Raw genomic sequence first — 16,546 nt, 5'->3', positions numbered from 1 at the left:
CCACCGCAATGAGAAGCCCACACACCACAATGAAGAGTAGCCCCTGCTCACAACTAGAGAAAGCCTGCATGCAGCAATGAAGATCCAATGCAGCCAAAAATAAATAAAACTACAATGAGGTATCACCTCACACTAATTAGAATGAGTATCATGACAAAATCTACAAACAAAAAATGCTGGCAAGGGTGTGGACAAAAGGGAACCCTCTTGCACTGTTGGTGGGAATGTAAATTGATACAGCCCCTATGGAGAACAGCATGGAGTTTCCTTAAAAAACTAAAAATAGAATTACCATATGACCCAGCAATCCCACTACTGGGCCTATACCCCAAGAAAACCATAATTCAAAAAGACACATGCCCCCTAATGTTCACTGCAGCACTGTTTACAATAGCCAGGTCATGGAAGCAACCTAAATGCCCATCGACAGACGAATGGATAAAGAAGATGTGGTACATATATACAATGGAATATTACTTAGTCATAAAAAGGAACAAAATTGGGTCATTTGTAGAGATGTGGATGGACCTAGAGGCTGTCATACAGAGTGAAGTAAGTCAGAAAGAGAAAAACAAATATCACATATTAACGCATATATGTGGAACCTAGAAAAATGGTACAGATGAACCGGTTTCCAAGGCAGAAATAGAGACACAGATGTAGGAAACAAACATATGGACACCAAGAGGGGAAAGCAAGGGTGGTGATGGTGATGGTGGTGGGATGAATTGGGAGACTGGGATTGACATATATACACTAATATGTATAAAACAGATAACATAAGAACCTGCGGTATAAAAAAATAAAATAAAATAAAATTCAAAAAATATATATATATGTTCCAGAGGCCAGGGTTTTTTATCTTTTATGGTTTCTTTGTACTATATCTGTGGTGTCTAGAACAATGCTGGCACAAAATAGATGTTCAATAACTACTTATTGAATGAATAAAGTTACGTATTTTTCGGCCTGGCCTCCCTACTCTGCTAGAAATTTCTAAAGAGCAGTGCCAGGCATACAGTTGTTGCTTGACATATGACTGGTAGGCTGATCTGGGGAAACAAAGGCAGCTCAGCTGAGTCATGGCACAGAAGACAAAAGCAAGAACCAAGGGTCCTTGAAGTGGACCCTGTGTCTCCTCCCCTCTGCTGTCCAGGCTCCTCTCACCCCATCTGCAGCAAAGCTACCCATCAGCCCAACAGCAGTGGGTACTTCAGAGGAAGGTACATTTCCTTTCCTTCCTATCGATTTTTATTCTCCCAGTGAGAAGACAAATCTGTTTCCCCTCCACCAGAAAGCCTCGAGCCATGGCTACTGACATTATAGTAATTAAATCCCTGCTGCTAGGAGGGTTCAGAAGCCGAACAGGCCTCATGCCAAGGGCTGGCCTGCAGGGAGGGAGGCTGGCCGGGAGGGTCTGTCTCAGCCATCTCCTGATAGTGAGAAAATCCACTTAGCCACAATGCCTTCACGGGTTTTCACTCCTGGGTAGGAAGATAAAACCTCTCCAGCTGGACTTCCCTGGTGGTGCAGTGGTTGAGAATCTGCCTGCCAATGCAGGGTACACGGGTTTGAGCCCTGGTCTGGGAGGATGCCACATGCTGCAGAGCAACTAAGCCACAGCTACTGAGCCTGCGCTCTAGAGCCCGCAAGCCACAACTACTGAGCCCGTGTGCCACAACTACTGAAGCCCACATGCCTAGAGCCCATGCTCCACAACAAGAGGAGCCACCGCAATGAGAAGCCCACGCACTGCAACGACGAGTAGCCTCTGCTCGCCATAACTAGAGAAAGCCTGCACCCAGCAACGAAAACCCAATGCAGCCAAAAAATAAACAAAGAAATTTATTGAAAAAAAAAAAAAACACCTCTCCAGCCCACCCCCACCTCCACAACGCACCCACCAATCAGCCAAGCGCTCCTTCACTCCGGGCATCACAGCTTTCTTCCCCTTCACTCCTTACTTCCATCTGGTCCTCATGACCCTCATCCCTTAAAATGGCCAGTGGAGAAATTATCATCATCCTCAACCTCACTTCTCCCATTTTCCAGATGATAAAACAGAGGCCCAGAAACCAAGTTTCCTCAATCCTAGTCCAGGGCCTTTCTCTTCACCCACAATCTTTACTGGTGCTCAGCATGGGCCACGATCCATGTCACATGCTTTCCATACAGTGGTGCCTCATTTAATCCTCAGAACTGCCCCAGAAGTAGGGTTAGGATTAACCCCCAAGGAAGTAGAATCAAAGCATTGAAGCAACTTACCTAAAGCCACACGTGACAGTCAGGATTCAAACCCAGCTCTGTCATGTGGAAGCCTGTTCTCCTAACGCCAGGCTATGCTGCCATAACGCCAAGCTATGCTGCCATATATAAGAGGCGGGGGGCAGCTGGGAGATAGATACAAGGGAAGATGAAAGAAGTGAAGGCGAGGTGAACCCGCAGGGAATAGAGGGCGGGGGAACAGGCAGAAGGAATGGATGACTCAGCCAGGTTGGCGGGTCAAATCCAGGACACGTGTGTGGTTTTGTCTCCTATAAAACTCTCATCATACCTGTCATAACTTGGTCAACGCCTGCCTCCCTGACCAGCCTGTGAACTCCGTGTCTTGTTAAGTATTGAACCCCGAGAGCCAACCTGGCACCTGTCGGCCCTCATGAATAGTTATCCACAAAAGACCAAGGGCTTGAGAAGCAAGGGGTGGTGGGGTTCTGGGATAGACATGGAGTGGGACCAACAGAGGAGAGCGGGGCAGGAGGCACTGGAATGCGCATGAAACGGGATGGGCCCAGGAAGACGCCTGCTGGCCAGGCCGGCAACAGATGATCTGGCCAGGAAGGAGCACAAGGTCAGCGACTCTATCTAGTCCTCTGGGCTTTGGTGACTAAGTCTGTGTTTGGAGTTTTCAGATTATACAATGAGAAAATTAACGATAAGAACAGCTGGCACTTCCCCAGCCCTTTACCATGAGCCCAGCGCTGGGTCTTGTCTCATTGGCTCCTCATGACACACATCCTCATCCCTATTCACAGATCTGGAGACTGAAGCTCACGGAAGTCAACTTTGTCATCTAGGTTGTACAGCCAAGAAGCTGCAGAGCTGGAACAAGAACACCAAAGCATGTCTGTTGACTGATCAGCTGACCCCTCCAGAGCCTGCGGGAGACCATCCTCGGCCCCAGAGCCCAGCCTTCCCTGTCAAAGTACCCAGGGCTCATGGAGGTTCAACAGGCTTCTGCATCTAAGCTGAGAGCCTCCCCCTCCCTCTCCTCCCTCTCCTCCCTGCAGAGCTCAAAGCATCCACTGAGGCTCTGGTAAGGCTAGTGGGACCGTGAGGGTGGCATAAAACTAAAAGGGGTGGGGGTGGGCAAGGGGGGAGAGAACAAGAACAGCTTTTTTGGCTTGAAAGAGCCCCAAGCCAGGAGGTGATCTGCAAAATCATGTGTTCAAGCCCCAAGTCCACTACTTCCTGGCTGTGAGACCCTGGGCAAGTCACCTAACCTCTTTGATCCTTGGGTCAGTCATCTGTAAAACAAGGATTGTTGTGAGGATTAGACGAGAAGAGGTGTGTGAAAGCACTAGTTGTAGGCCCTTCATAAATGTTCATTTTCTTCTCCTCCTCCATTTACCCCTTTTTACACTTCTAAGAGTTGCTTTGGAGTCATTTTTATGGAAGGGGAAAGAAGTATCCACTTTGTGAGAGAGGCACGTTCCGCCAAGCAGCTGAGGACAGAAGCATGAGAGATGGTCCCCTCCACCCAAGAGGAAACCCTCATGACTCAACCTCCATCCTGGACTTGCTCTTCACTCACATCAATTTCATTTCACTCTTGAGGGATCTTTCCATCACTGGCACACAGCGTGGACCAGTCTGGTGTCTTGTGCCAAAATGTCCTCCCACCCGGCTCCGCATCATTACTACCCCAGGAGCAGCGGAGAGCATCTTGGCAGAGCTGAACGCCCGGTCCAGCCCAGAGCAAGAGAGGCAGGGAGTCATGGGCCCAGCTCTAAGGGTTTCTACAAACCCATAGCCACCGAACTCTCAAAAGAAATAGCATGGCAAAGCCTGCCACGGACCAGCGTGGACCAAAGAGCCCCCAGGGGCCAGGTCTGTGCCTAATTGAATCCTCCACCTCCACCCTCAGCAAAAGGAATTATAATCCCACTTTCCAAAAAAGGGGCCACTGCTCAAGGCCATACAGCTCAATAGCACATGTCCAGGATTTGAATCCAGGTCTGTGTTGAAAGTCTGAGCTCTTTTAGGAAGAGACAGAGAAAAACACATTTCATTGAGGAGAGACCCCTATAGCTGACTCACATCCTTAAGGGCACAGACCTTTGCACTCCTGGAACCTAGACTGGGGCCTGCCACATAGCAGATGCTCAGTGGGACTAAAACCCAGAATTCCTGGATTCTAGCTGCACCCTTGCCACTCACAATGCTGAGTGGCCTTGGACAAGCCACATAACTTCTCTGGGTCTTGGGATCCTGTAAAGAGGAAGATGGTCTCTGCCCTGCCTTCCTCATTGAGGTGGGAGGCCTGTACAGGGGCCATGTCACCCAGGCTGGCACACCTGGTGGGCCCATGGAGCTTGGCCATTCAGGGAGGTATGGTACCACACCAGGCCAGATATGCCAGCAGCTGACCCTGGAGGAGGCCTCCCCTGGGTCAACCCACCAATGCCATCCAGCTCTGAGCCCCTCCAAAGGCAGTAGCCCGACCCACAGCAACACGCCCTGCCCAAGCCCTCATCCTAGAGGGAGGTGACGTCACCCATGTCTGTGGCTCCGGGCATTCCCACATGTGGGAGCTATTCGGGGACTGACTGAGCAAGCCAACATCCTACCCGATGGAAGCCAGAAGAGAGAGAAAATGGCTAAGCCCCAATTTGTTAAAATCAGAAATCTTCTTAAAAGGGAGAAAAGGCTGTGCAAAAATCCCTGCTGGTGGAACCTTGCGAGGATGCAGGCAGGTGCCAACTCAGGCAAAGGCGCTAAGAAGAACTGCCATTTGTTGGCAGCCTGGGATGTGCCAGCCACTGGGCTGGCCACTTACCCAACCATTATCACGTTTAGTTCTCACCAGGCTGGTGAATGCCACCCTCTCCATTTACAGATGGGGAAACTGAGGCTCAGAGACTTTGAGTCACTGGCCTTATGGTCACCCAGCAGCACGGGGCTGCGCCAGAATTAGCCCCCAGCGCAGTCTCTTCCCCACTCCCCACGATTAGCCAGCACATCACCTGTCTCCTCCCCCTCCCTGTCTGTGGGATGGTCCTGGCCAAGACCCCCAGCTTGCTGGGCTTCTCCATTTATCAGCTCAAGCTAAACATCAATGATTCTGAAGATGCTGGCTGGCAGGCCTGGTGCCCATGAGCTCTGAGGGGCAGGTACCAGCCCATTCAGCCCCCGTGGGAGCGTCCTGTAAGACAGCTTTTCTGTTCATTGGACACTGAGCACAATGCCTGTCCTTTAAGAAAAATGCCCAACAAGCTGACTCAAAAATAACAGATGCCAATTTGCATATTATTTCACACATCATTTGCATGTTGTTCATTTAGTGTTATCACGGCTCTGCTCAGAATACAACTCTGGTTACCTTACAACCAGGCCTTGCGGGAAAAAAATGGCCTCCACGCAGGGCGAGCCCTGATCCCCTGGTACATCCCTCCCCAACCCAGCTGCTCTTTATGCTCCTTGGCGCCTGGTTGGGAGAGTTAACACCTGCCAGCGCAGAAAGGACAGGGAGAACCTTGATTCACGAGCCCTCACAACCTTTTGAATTCAAGACGGTACCCCACCGCAAGTCTTGAAGGAAAAATTATGTTCTCTTGAAGACATGTCAGGAAAGCCTTAGCAGTCTTTGCTTGCCCAGTTCTGTCCCAGGAAGGCCTCCCGGCTGGCCCTCCCGCTGTCATCCGTGCTCTCAGCCTCATTCTGCCTGGTCATCGTGTGTCCCCCTGACCTTCCTCCGGGCCTCCTGGCCTGGCTCCCTGGGCTTATTTTTGTCCTCTCTCCACCTGTCCGATTTGCAGGTCCACACCCAACGAGCTGTGCCCAGGCCACAGATTGCTGACGCTGAGTGTAGAATAACTGGGTCCCATGAGGTAAGAAGGCTCCAGAAGCCCAGGCCAGGCCATCACTGCAGCCCCACCTTCCAGGGAGCAGTCTGCTTCCCTCTTACTTGTGCAGACACACCCACAGGGACCCAGGCAGAAACAGGACCGAAGGTAAAGCCATTTGATTTTAGGAGAAAGGGGGCATGTTCCACACGTGTTCGCCTCTCCCAGAGCCCTTTTCTACAGCCACCTGTGTGGAGGGTGACACACGCACCCGCGCCCTCCACGGCTCTCTGGGGGACTCAGGGCTAACAGCATCATCTTCTAAGCACTGCTCTCACAAAAGCAACAGCTGATGGGCTCAGTGTGTGCCCAGCTCTGCCCTGGGTGCTATGCTGTAGGCAGGGGCTGTGATTCGCTCTGAACATCTGAGAAACAGGCTCCAGGTTCAGGAAACTCCCTGAGGACCCCCCCTTAGGATGCTGCCGAGTCTGGATGCGAACCCAGAGCCCACGGCTGCAACTGCCATGCCAGGCCACCTCTGCCAATCAGTATTGCCTCTGAGAAAAGAAGAGCAGCGGGTCTTCAGGGTCTGAGGGTGCAGAACTCTAGGAAGAACTCTGAGTCCCTGGCAATTACAGTTATCAACTAAATATTAAATCCCAGGCTTCCCTTTCCTCCCTACCTGTCCCTGTGGATACCACATGGCAGGAACTCCAAGGTGCCCCTGCTCCATTCCCTACTCACTCTGCACCCTGTACCCTGGCTGCCAACGTTCTCACTCTCAGAAAGGCCCCCTGCACATGACCCTGCCATCTTGGCCTGTCTAACCCTTCAGGGGCCACCCACCTCCTACAGGAAGCCTCCCAAACATCCCGAATGACTGCCTGCTTCCTCAGAGCTCCCAACACCACTGCAGCCCAGCCTGGATGGACGGTGCCTGGGTGCAGGCCCGACGCCCCTTGAAAACAGGAGTTGGAGGACCATGGCTTGCTGTCTTGGTGATGGAACAGCAACAAATACATGTTTGATGGAATCAGAAAGCTTTGGAGCAGGGAGTTCAGCATCAGAGTCCAGCCCTCATTTTTAAGCTAGAGAAACAGAGACCCAGAGAAGTGAAGGGACTTGACAAAGGCCATACAACACGTCAGAAGCAAGAGGTGGAGGCACCTCCTGAGGGCTCCTTCAAAGCAGAGACAGCCCTTTCTTTAACATTAACTGCCGCTGACAGAGCTAAACAAAGCCTCACGCCGGGGAAGTAGGAAACTGGGACTCAAGGATGCGGAAGAAAGTTCTAGAAGCAGGGATGGAGCAGCCCTTGAAGGTTCCCTCACTCAAATCCCCAGCAGAGGTTTCTGGTGGGATTTGGAACAGAGAGACGAGCAAGGCACTGGGGACCTGAGCTCACGTTCTAGAACCATCTCTCCTCACACGGGCCCCAGGAGTAGCCACTCAACCCCTCTGCAGCTCAGTTTTCTCATCTGTGAGATACTCTGACTGTAATGACTCCCAGGCCGAGGTGGGGACCCTGAGGAGAAACAAACATGGAAATACCTTGGATGTGAGATGCTGAGCCCGCGTGGGTCACCCCAATAAGTAGCCCTGCAGCCAGTGCTGGAAAGGGGAGAGGAGGGCGACAGGAAGCTCACAGGAGGACCAAGAGGCCAGGGAGCCGTGCGCGGAAGTGTCCCGGCCTGCTGGCTCTCAAGGGTGGAGGGGAGCCCTTCGGGGCTGCGTGAGGAGTCCTCCCGGTCCAGGCCTTCGCAGGGAGGGGTCTAGTTCCACACCTTCCACCCTCTCAGCTTTGCCAGCATCACTCTGGGGCGGTATTACCAGGCCTCCAGGTGAGGAGGCATCCCGATGACGGACAGTGGGCCTGTCCACATCTCACCCTGGACCCAGGCTGCACCCAGGGCCCCACCCCCTTGCCCTGGCCACCCCCCAGGACACTGTCTCCTCTGGGTACCTGCACTGGCATCTCCCACCCTCCATCAAGCCGCTTCCTGCCTATCTCTCGGTAAAGTTCATCCTGTCCCAACATTTTGCATCAAGGCTCTCATGCCCATAAACCTTGATTTGTCTCTTAAGAATGATAAGCAATTTCTCCAGCAGCAGCAGGCAAGGAAAAAGGCCTAAACTTGGGAGTCCAATGGGCCTGGGTTCTTATTCCAGCGCCGCCAGCCACTAGCAGTGTCAGCTTGGCCTCATGACTTCATCTACAAAGGGTGCCATGACCACCCCCTACCTCCAGGACTCGCGAGGATAAAGCCGGCCCAGTGAGGCACAAATGGTCCCCTCCTCCCCCGCCCCATCACCCAGCAGCATTCGTGGCCCATGCAGTGCCAGGCCCAGAGATGAAGCAGGGTGGTCCCTGCCCCCAGCTCCCCCTCCCTCCTTGCTCTCGGAGCCCAGCTGAGCTCCTGGGGGTGGAATGACAGGGTCGGGGGAGGGGGCACCCAAAAACCCATCAGCCTCCTCCAGACTTTCCTTACCAGAAAAAAAGGCACTAGAATTTTCCTCCCCAAAGCTCCGAGAACAGTGCAGTCTTAGAATCATTATTTAAAGAGGAATAGGAGGCTTTCTTCTTTCTCTCTGTGCCTTTAGGGTTTTGAAAGAAAGAGAAGAAAAACAGCTACGAATGAATGAACGTGCTGGTCTGCCTGCCACTGAGCTGAGGAAGGCGGTGTTTCATCAATATACAGCCGCCCTCCACAACCCCTTCCTCTCTCTCTCCCTCTCTCTCCCTCTCTCTCTAGTACACACTCATTTCCTCCCCCAAATGTGCTTTACAAATAACTGCAACAAAACCAAACCTTCCAGTTCTGATTTTACATCTCTCTCCCAGCCTCAGCTTCACCACAGAGGTTACTCCAATTGCTTTTCATTTTGTTTTTCTTTACCCTTATATTTTTTTAGAGCAGATCTTTGGACGCTGGCCTCACAAATCCCCCTTCCTGCAAGCTCAATAAGGGAAATACAAGGCCATCCACCAGCTCTCTAATTAGCCTGTGTAGCCGATAAATGCCCTAGCAATGATGCCAGGGCCGGAGCAGCAGGGAGCACTGCCCATGGGGAAGGGAAGTCCGGATGTATTATGAAGTCTTTCCCCCGGGACAGTTATAAATAGTGTCATGACATGCAAAGGAGAAGCATATATAAAAGTTATCTGTCCCTTCTGTGGGTTACAAACGTTTGGCTCATTTGCAGACTGTCCACAAAGGTTATAAATAGAGTCGCCACTACCCTGGGTGGGAGAAGGGGCTCGTTTTCATGCTCCCAGAGCCTCTCTTGCCCTCCTTGGGCCAAGATGCTGGGTGTGATGATAAAATGTATGCCTGGGACCTAGGTGGCTGGCTCCCAGGCTCCTACCTCTAGCCAATCGCTTATAAAGAGTCTCCTGCCTTCTGCAACCCGGTCCTGCATGTCATCCCACAGGGAGGCTCCATGCAGAGGAGTCTGACCTATTCCTCCTTTCCCAGCACGCTTGAAACCACAGACACGAGTGCCCTGAGGCATCTGCTCCCAATCATCAGGACATCCCCCCACAGTCACCCCCCTACCCCAAAGCGGCTCCTGGGTCTGGCAGGAAGTGTGGACAATTCACCCAGCAGAGCCCTGGCTGCTGCTCTGCCCTTCTGCAGAGAAGACCTCCATGACAGGGAGGGCAGGGGAACAGAAGAGCTGGGACCGGTGAGCCCACTCAATCATTCAGGCTGGAAGCTGGGGGTGGACCTCTGTGAGGTCAGCAAAGAGATACAAGTTGGCCTTAAGGGGCCCCACTCTCTTGGAAGAGCGAACGGCTGATACAGAGAAGGCCGCCCTTTTCAGGGTGGCCTCCCACGAGGGGGCCTGAAGAAAGGAAGCCACGCGTGGAGTAGACAGGGAAGCCCCAGCATATCCACTCCTCCACCCACGGCCCGGGTGACCCCAGCAACAAGGCCCCCAGGGGGAGCTGGAAGAGCGGAGGGGCAGGAAGTTGGTGGGGAAGGCAGGAGTGGGGCACAAGAGGGGCAGAGGATGGGCTCTACCTGGGCAGCGAAACTCAGACAGATTGTGAGGCCAGAGGTGGTTAAGTGGTTTTAGGTTGTGCAAAATTGGTGGAGACAGAGAACCACCCTGCTGCTGTCCCAGCATTTCCCAGCCTCCCCTGGGCTGACCCCACAGCCCGACGCCCGAGGTCCCTGAGCCACCGATGACTTGCCAGCTGGATGGGGGCACCAGCTCAGACACCAGGAGGATGGCAAGGTGGGGAGGGGGCATCCACAGAGTCCCCAGCTCTCTCTGGACTCAAGTGGAAAGAGCACAGCAGGCAGTGTAAGACCACAAAGTGGGTGTGCCTCAAACCAGCTCTGGAAGAAAATAAAGCATGCCAAGAACGACTCCCCAAATCCTCATTCCTTAATCCTGACCAGCACTAATGTAGTAGAGACAATGCCACTAAGATTCCTCAACAGGACCTCTAGACCTGGCCTATGATGGTGGCTAAGGCCTCAAGGGTAAATCCACCCATAAGGAAAACACCTGGACGCTCATTCGGTTCGGGGATAACCCAGTAGCATCAGAAGCCACAGCCTTGGCGTGATCACAAAGAGCTCTCCTCTTACCGCAGCCCATCTTCCTTCCCCATCATCACCTGAGGCATGTGAGAGCAGAGCCAAGGACCATTCCGTCCTGATTTCTTATCTCCTCAGGCTGGCTCCCTTTTGCATTAACTGACTATGCTCAGGGGTCATGCCATTTTCCTTCTCAAGAGAGCCAGGCCTGCATGGTGAATTCCTCCCCCAGTAACAGATATCAGCCAAAGACAGGCAAACAGGAAGGCCACAGCCCCGTGGAAAAGAGCAGAGAACTTCCGAAAGCAGCAGCTCAAGCACAAGGTTAGCAGTCTTCATCATTTGGGGAAAAGAAAGTGTGTCCCTCTCCCCAGGGCCTTTGAGTGGGAACTGCCACCATCAGTGCAGAATAACCCAGTCTGGGTGGGGTGCCTGAGGCCACCCTGTCCACCCTCCTGCTTCCAGACCAGTTAGCAAAGCCAACCAGACACAGAGAGTTCTCCAGCAAAAGAGGCTGTTACCCATGCCTCCCCAGGGTCCACTGAACATCTGAGTTCCCCCAGCTGTTGATTCTTCATTCTGAACTAAACCCTCTTGTCACAACAGAGTCCGTTTTCTCTGCAAGGCTGGAGAACAAATGTTCACCTCCCCTACAACAGACCCATGCTATAGGTGGTTTCCAGTCAGAAGACCCAGCCCCATCTCAGAACTTCTCCCCTCCGAGATACAACTTCTCGCTCCACTGACAAGTCTTAGTTCCCAAGCTATCAAGGCCCCAACTAATTCTGGAGCCAGAGTTAGATAACAGAGGAAAAAGACACCTCTTTTCCTCTCATCTTCATCATTAATAACAATAACAGTAGGTCCTGTATGGAGCGCCTTACACTAATTCACTCTCCCCACTTGACAGCTGCGGAGACAGGCTCAGAGAAGCTACATGGCTTGTCCAAGATCACACACTGGAGGTGGCAGAGCTAGGATTCAAACTTTGGTCTGCTTCTTTAAAACAATCCTATTTGCCCCCAGGAGGAGAGGGAATAGCTACCTTATCCCCTCCTGGGTCCACAGGGCCTGCCGCAGACACCCAGAAAATACTTGTTCCAATAATGACTCAGTGCCTGGATGGATAGAGGATGGAAGGGCTGGTGAGCGGGTGAGCCCTGCTCATCACAACCGATACCGACCCCAAGGTGCACAGGAGGTGGCCGCCTCACAAGCTGAGGCAGGCAGGACTTCCCGGGTTGCTGTCCCCTCCATTCTTCCATCAGCCAGAGGGTCATCGATTTAAAATTAGGCAAAGCCCACCCCTTGGATCACCTCACCCTTCCTTTGCGCCAGAGTCTGCTGTCTCCGGCTCTGGGAAAGCCCCTTTCCCTGAATACTCCATCAGGGAGGCACCTGCTCTAGCAGCAACCCTCCCGCCCCATTAAAACAAATGTGCACAGACCAATCCCACGCTGGGAGCTGTCTCTAGGAAGGGCCATTCCCCTAAGAGCTCTGACCACAGGGTTCACTAAAAGAGAGGGTGCTTGTCTTGCCCCTTCTCCCCATCCCCCCAGCACTTGGGCCTTCATCAGCTTCCCCCAGCAAGGGCTCCTGGTCCCCAGGGGGTGCCTGGAGGGAGCCGGGATTGTGCCCAGGGCAGCTGCCAGGCCTGCCGAGGCTAGCAGCCCCCTCTCCCGGAGCGCCCAGTGGGAGAAGGCAGCGAGCAGAAGGACCCACAGATTCAGAGGCTCATTACAGGGAATGACTAAGTGAGCTGCGATTCCCGGGGAAACCCCACTCGCTCCGGCTCACAGAGGGGCTCAAATCCTTGAGCCGTTTAGACGAAGGCAGCTTCCAGGAGCTGCCCGGGGCTGGGGCAGTCCTCTCTGAGCAGCCAGGTCCCTGGGGGACCCTCCACCTGGAAGTCTTGATTCTGGTTATTCAGGTCATCTGACAGGTCTGCCCCACCCCTTTCCAGAGCGGGCAAATCTGCCCATCCTCTGCTCCAGCTAGCGAGAGGCTGGGAATGGGGGAAATCCGATCAGCACCTCCTAGGTTTTTGTGGCTGGATTTCAACAAGGAATGTGACAGTCTCGCAGCAGCTGTGCCCAGCCTGAAACAAGCTCTATTTGAAACCTCCAACAGCTGAACCCCTCCCAGCTACCCGCTGCCCAAAATGACAAATAAGTAGAGAAATCCAAACAAGCAAGCCTGCACACACACACACACACACACACACACACACTCACACCAACAAATTGGGGGTGAAGGGTAGAGTGGGAAAAAAATCCACTTGCCCAGTGACTCCCCAGGTCTCCAAGCCTTCAAGCTCGCAGCAGGAGGGCTCCCAGCAAGCAGAGCTTTGACAGAAACCCACCTTCCTCAAGCCCCACTCCCTTGGAGGACGCGATTTCCAAGCCCACTCGGGGAGGGAAACCCCCTCCTCCGTCTTGGGACTGGACAGAGGCTGGGGCAGTGGGGCCAGCTCCCCCGCTAAAGCCGTGCCGCCGTTCTTCATCGGGGCGCGCACTCACACACTCATCCGTATTTATCCGAAGAAGAAGGAGTTGGGGTGGGAGGGGAGAACTGGGGCTGAGCCGGGGGCATGAGCTCTCGGGGACTCCCAGGAAGCCCTGTCATCCCATCCGAAGAAGAGGCACTCCCCCCGACCCCAGCTGATGCCAAGGCGGCGCCCATCTGCTCTGCCCGGGTAACACCTGTAGCCATTTTTATCAGGGGATGTTTACAAGGCAGCAGCAGGTTTATTCTGAGTCCTCTTTCCTGAGAGAAAAGACCGCTGATTTCCTCCGCCTACATTTTTACCCCATGCCGCCAGAAGACTCAAGTCACGGGTGCTTTTCTATTTTGCCCTAAGTCTCTCAGGGATGAGGAGGGAAACAGAAACTTGGGAAGAGAGAGAGAAGACAGAGAGAGAAGGGACTGGCATGGAATCCCCACCACCCCCCCCCACCCGGACATTTATTTCTTTTTTATCCTCGGGAAAATGGAGTGGAGCAGGGAGGGGAGGAGAGGAGGGGAAGTCACAGGAACTGGCAAGCACATCAAGGCGGAGTGTAATTAATTGGTGCGTTAAGCTGCTAGGTTATGCTTTAGTACGAGTGAGCCAGGAGGAAAGATGATTTCTCAGAAGGGATTCTTTAATCCTCCCTAACACAGAGTCTACAAATTAGACACAGCGTGTGGGGATGTCCCCCCTCCCAAGGAAGCAAGGAATGAATTCTCCCGGGATTAAGCAGGAAAACCATGGGAAGTTAGAGTGTTCCATATAATTGAGCAAACGCCTCTCCCCAGCACCACCATCTCTCTCTCTCCCCCAATCTCTCTCTCTCTCTCCCCGCCCCCCCCCAACTCGGCGCGCTCTCTCTCTCCCTCTCTCTCTTGCTACCTACATATTCCTTTTGTTCAAGGTATAAAGAGAAACTGCAGCCCCTACCTTTGAGTACAAACCCCAAGAGAGCTCGGTCTCTATCACCATAACAACAATTCCAAACATCCCAAAAATCAGAGCATAGTCACTCAGTCGCTTCCTCTTTTCAAACAGGGCCCTCCTGTGTCCCAGCTTATAGCCAATGTTTTGGTTTTTCCGCTTGTTGGCTTTGGGGAAGGTGGTGCTGCTGGCGGTGGCGCCGGCGTGCTGGTGGTTGTGGGCAGCATTGGGGTGATGGAGCAGGGTCTGGTGGGCATGGTTGTCCTCCCGGGAGGAGATGACGATCTCCGGGGGGTTGCTGGGGCTGAAGAGCTGGAGGGGCTGGCCCTCGGGCTCAGCCTCGATGAGGTTCCTCCGGGAGGCGCTGAGCCGGCTGAGGGGCTTCATGACCCCACCGCTGTACTTGCAGGAGCTCATGGCTATCTCTGTGAAGGGGTTGCTGTCCCGCCGGTGCACCAGGGGGCTGGCCTGCCGGTGCCGGCCTCCTCCACCAGGCCCACTTGTGGCTGTGGAAGTTGGAGAGTGGCCAAGCAAGTGGTCATTGAGATTGAGCTGGCTGCCTTGCCTGGAGGAAGGGTGGAGGATGGCGGTGGAGTTGGATGAAGGGGGGCCCCTGAAAGCAGTGGGAGAGGAGTGTAGCAGGCCGGGGTGGATGGGCTGGCTCTGGAGTTGGGCGAGCTGAGACAGGGGATGCGGCTGCTGCTGCTGCTGCTGCTGCTGAAGCTGCGGAGGCTGAGGCTGCAACGGGGGTCCTGGGGGCTGCTGGGGGGCTGCTGGTGGTGCTGGTGCTGGTGGCGGCGGCGGTGGCGGCTGCTGCTGCTGCTGCTCATCCCCGGAGGATGGACAGGGGCACTTGGGGTCTTCATCCAGGTCCCCCACCCCGGAGTCATGGAAGTGCCCAGAAGTGTCCATCTTGGGGCCTGGCTGGATTCCCTGCAGCACAACTCCCCACCCCAAAGCCACCCTCGTTCCAAAGATGTCCTCAAAGGAAGCCAGGCATCCAAGCTCCCCCACCAGAGTGTCTTGGCTCCAGTCCTCTCTCTTTGGCTTGCTCCGGTTCTCTGGGGCTGCCTGGAGTCCAGACGCTGCCACTCAAGAATGCATTGTACTGGGCAGGGAGGGAGGGCAGGAGGGGAGCTTGGAGAAAGAAGAAGAAGGGGGAAAAAGAACTCTGTCTCAGGAGGTGGTCCTCTAGGAGCGTGTGAGGCCAGGTTCAGCTTCACTCCTCGCTGGCTCAATAGCTTTGCTCTCCTCCTCCTGCCACTGTTATAGGGTAAGCCAAGCCCACTTATTAGCAGCCGGTCTCATTGGCTTGTCTTAACTCTCCAACCACCTCCTAACTCCGCCCCCCGCATAGGCTCCTCCCCGAAGGAGGGGCCTGCCGCGCTCCGCTCCCAGCCCCAGTGGCAGCGCAGCGAAGGCTGGGAAATGTAGTTTCCGCTCCCCACCCGGGAGCTGAGCAGCTGCCCTCTTTCCTCTGACAGGTATGGCAGAAAGCCGTCAGCGCACGGCGATACGAGATGTAAGCGCACGCGGGGCGGTGGCGAGGAGGAGCAGAGGTCCTCCTAAGGAGGGGAGCTGTGCATCCTGATGGGGGGGCAAGAAGCAGGAAGACAGTTATTAATGGTCAGGGTTTGCGATAGGTTGTTTCACACATATTATCCAGCTACATCCTCCAAACACGCAAGGAGGTGGGCATCGTGTTCCCATTTCACAAATTGATGCTCAGAGATTACTAACAACTTCAAGGTCACAGAAGCAGAGGGAACCCACATCCTCCTGACCCCAGGTAAATACTGAACTGCCTGCAATATGTGTGCAGGAGCATCTGTTATTTCTAATCCTCACATCAATCCTATGAAAATGATGTCATCCTTCTGCTTTTACAGATGAAACCCGTTTTTTAAAAAATCACTCAAGCACAGATAAGTAGCTTGCCAGATGTTACCCCGTTTGTAATTAAGGATGCTAGAATTCGAACTCAGCTCGGTCTGACCCCACAGCTCCTATACCATCTCCCAGGATGCCTTTCCACTGTGATGCTCAGTGCACAGTGGTTGCTCCATAAATATTGCTCAAATGAGGGGTGGAAAGAGCCAGAGAGAAGCTGTGGAGGAAGAACTGGCCTCCCCAAAGCAGGTTGTGTGAAATGGACTATGGCTCCAGCTGGACTTGGAGTCATGGGAAGGTCTGGAAGGAAGACTGAAAACCCCCGTGGTCGCTCCCCACCTGATCTGTCCCATGGAGCTCTGAGAGTCAGAGCTGGGAACAGCTGCTGGCTTCCCAGGTTCAGAACCATCATCAAGTATTTATTAAGCTCCCACTGTGTGCAAAGGGAGTTCCAAAAAGATGGGACCCAGCTGAATTCATTTCCACTTCTAACGGCAGCTGACTTAGGGATCAGTGAAGAAGGGGCCATTATGGGATTCCCCAAGCACACCTGGGGTTTTAGGAGGGAGGCATCTTCCTGCCTGGCTCTTGCTTCCCCCATCACCCCTTGG

The 16,546-nt window shown here is 53.7% G+C and overlaps 1 protein-coding gene across 3 annotated transcripts in view; it reads right to left on the bottom strand.

Moving 5' to 3' along the window:
* KCNN3 (potassium calcium-activated channel subfamily N member 3) overlaps positions 1-15,283 on the bottom strand; it is a 180,283-nt gene extending 165,000 nt beyond the window's left edge. For 2 of the 3 annotated variants that reach the window (XM_030842261.2, XM_030842262.2), the window contains exon 1: positions 14,052-15,283. In XM_030842261.2, the coding sequence (XP_030698121.1) occupies positions 14,052-14,957 (906 nt within the window). In that variant the 5' untranslated portion in view covers positions 14,958-15,283. Of the gene's footprint in view, positions 1-2,965; positions 3,020-14,051 lie in introns of those variants that run through there. The other variant, XM_060298745.1, reaches the window with a different exon arrangement.
* Between the last annotated feature and the right edge of the window lie 1,263 nt (positions 15,284-16,546).

Source organism: Globicephala melas, chromosome 1, assembly GCF_963455315.2.
Source record: "Globicephala melas chromosome 1, mGloMel1.2, whole genome shotgun sequence".
NCBI classification, from domain to species: domain Eukaryota; kingdom Metazoa; phylum Chordata; class Mammalia; order Artiodactyla; family Delphinidae; genus Globicephala; species Globicephala melas.
The sequence above is the reverse complement of the archived record's forward strand: the minus strand, read 5'-3'. Positions and strand labels throughout refer to the sequence as shown.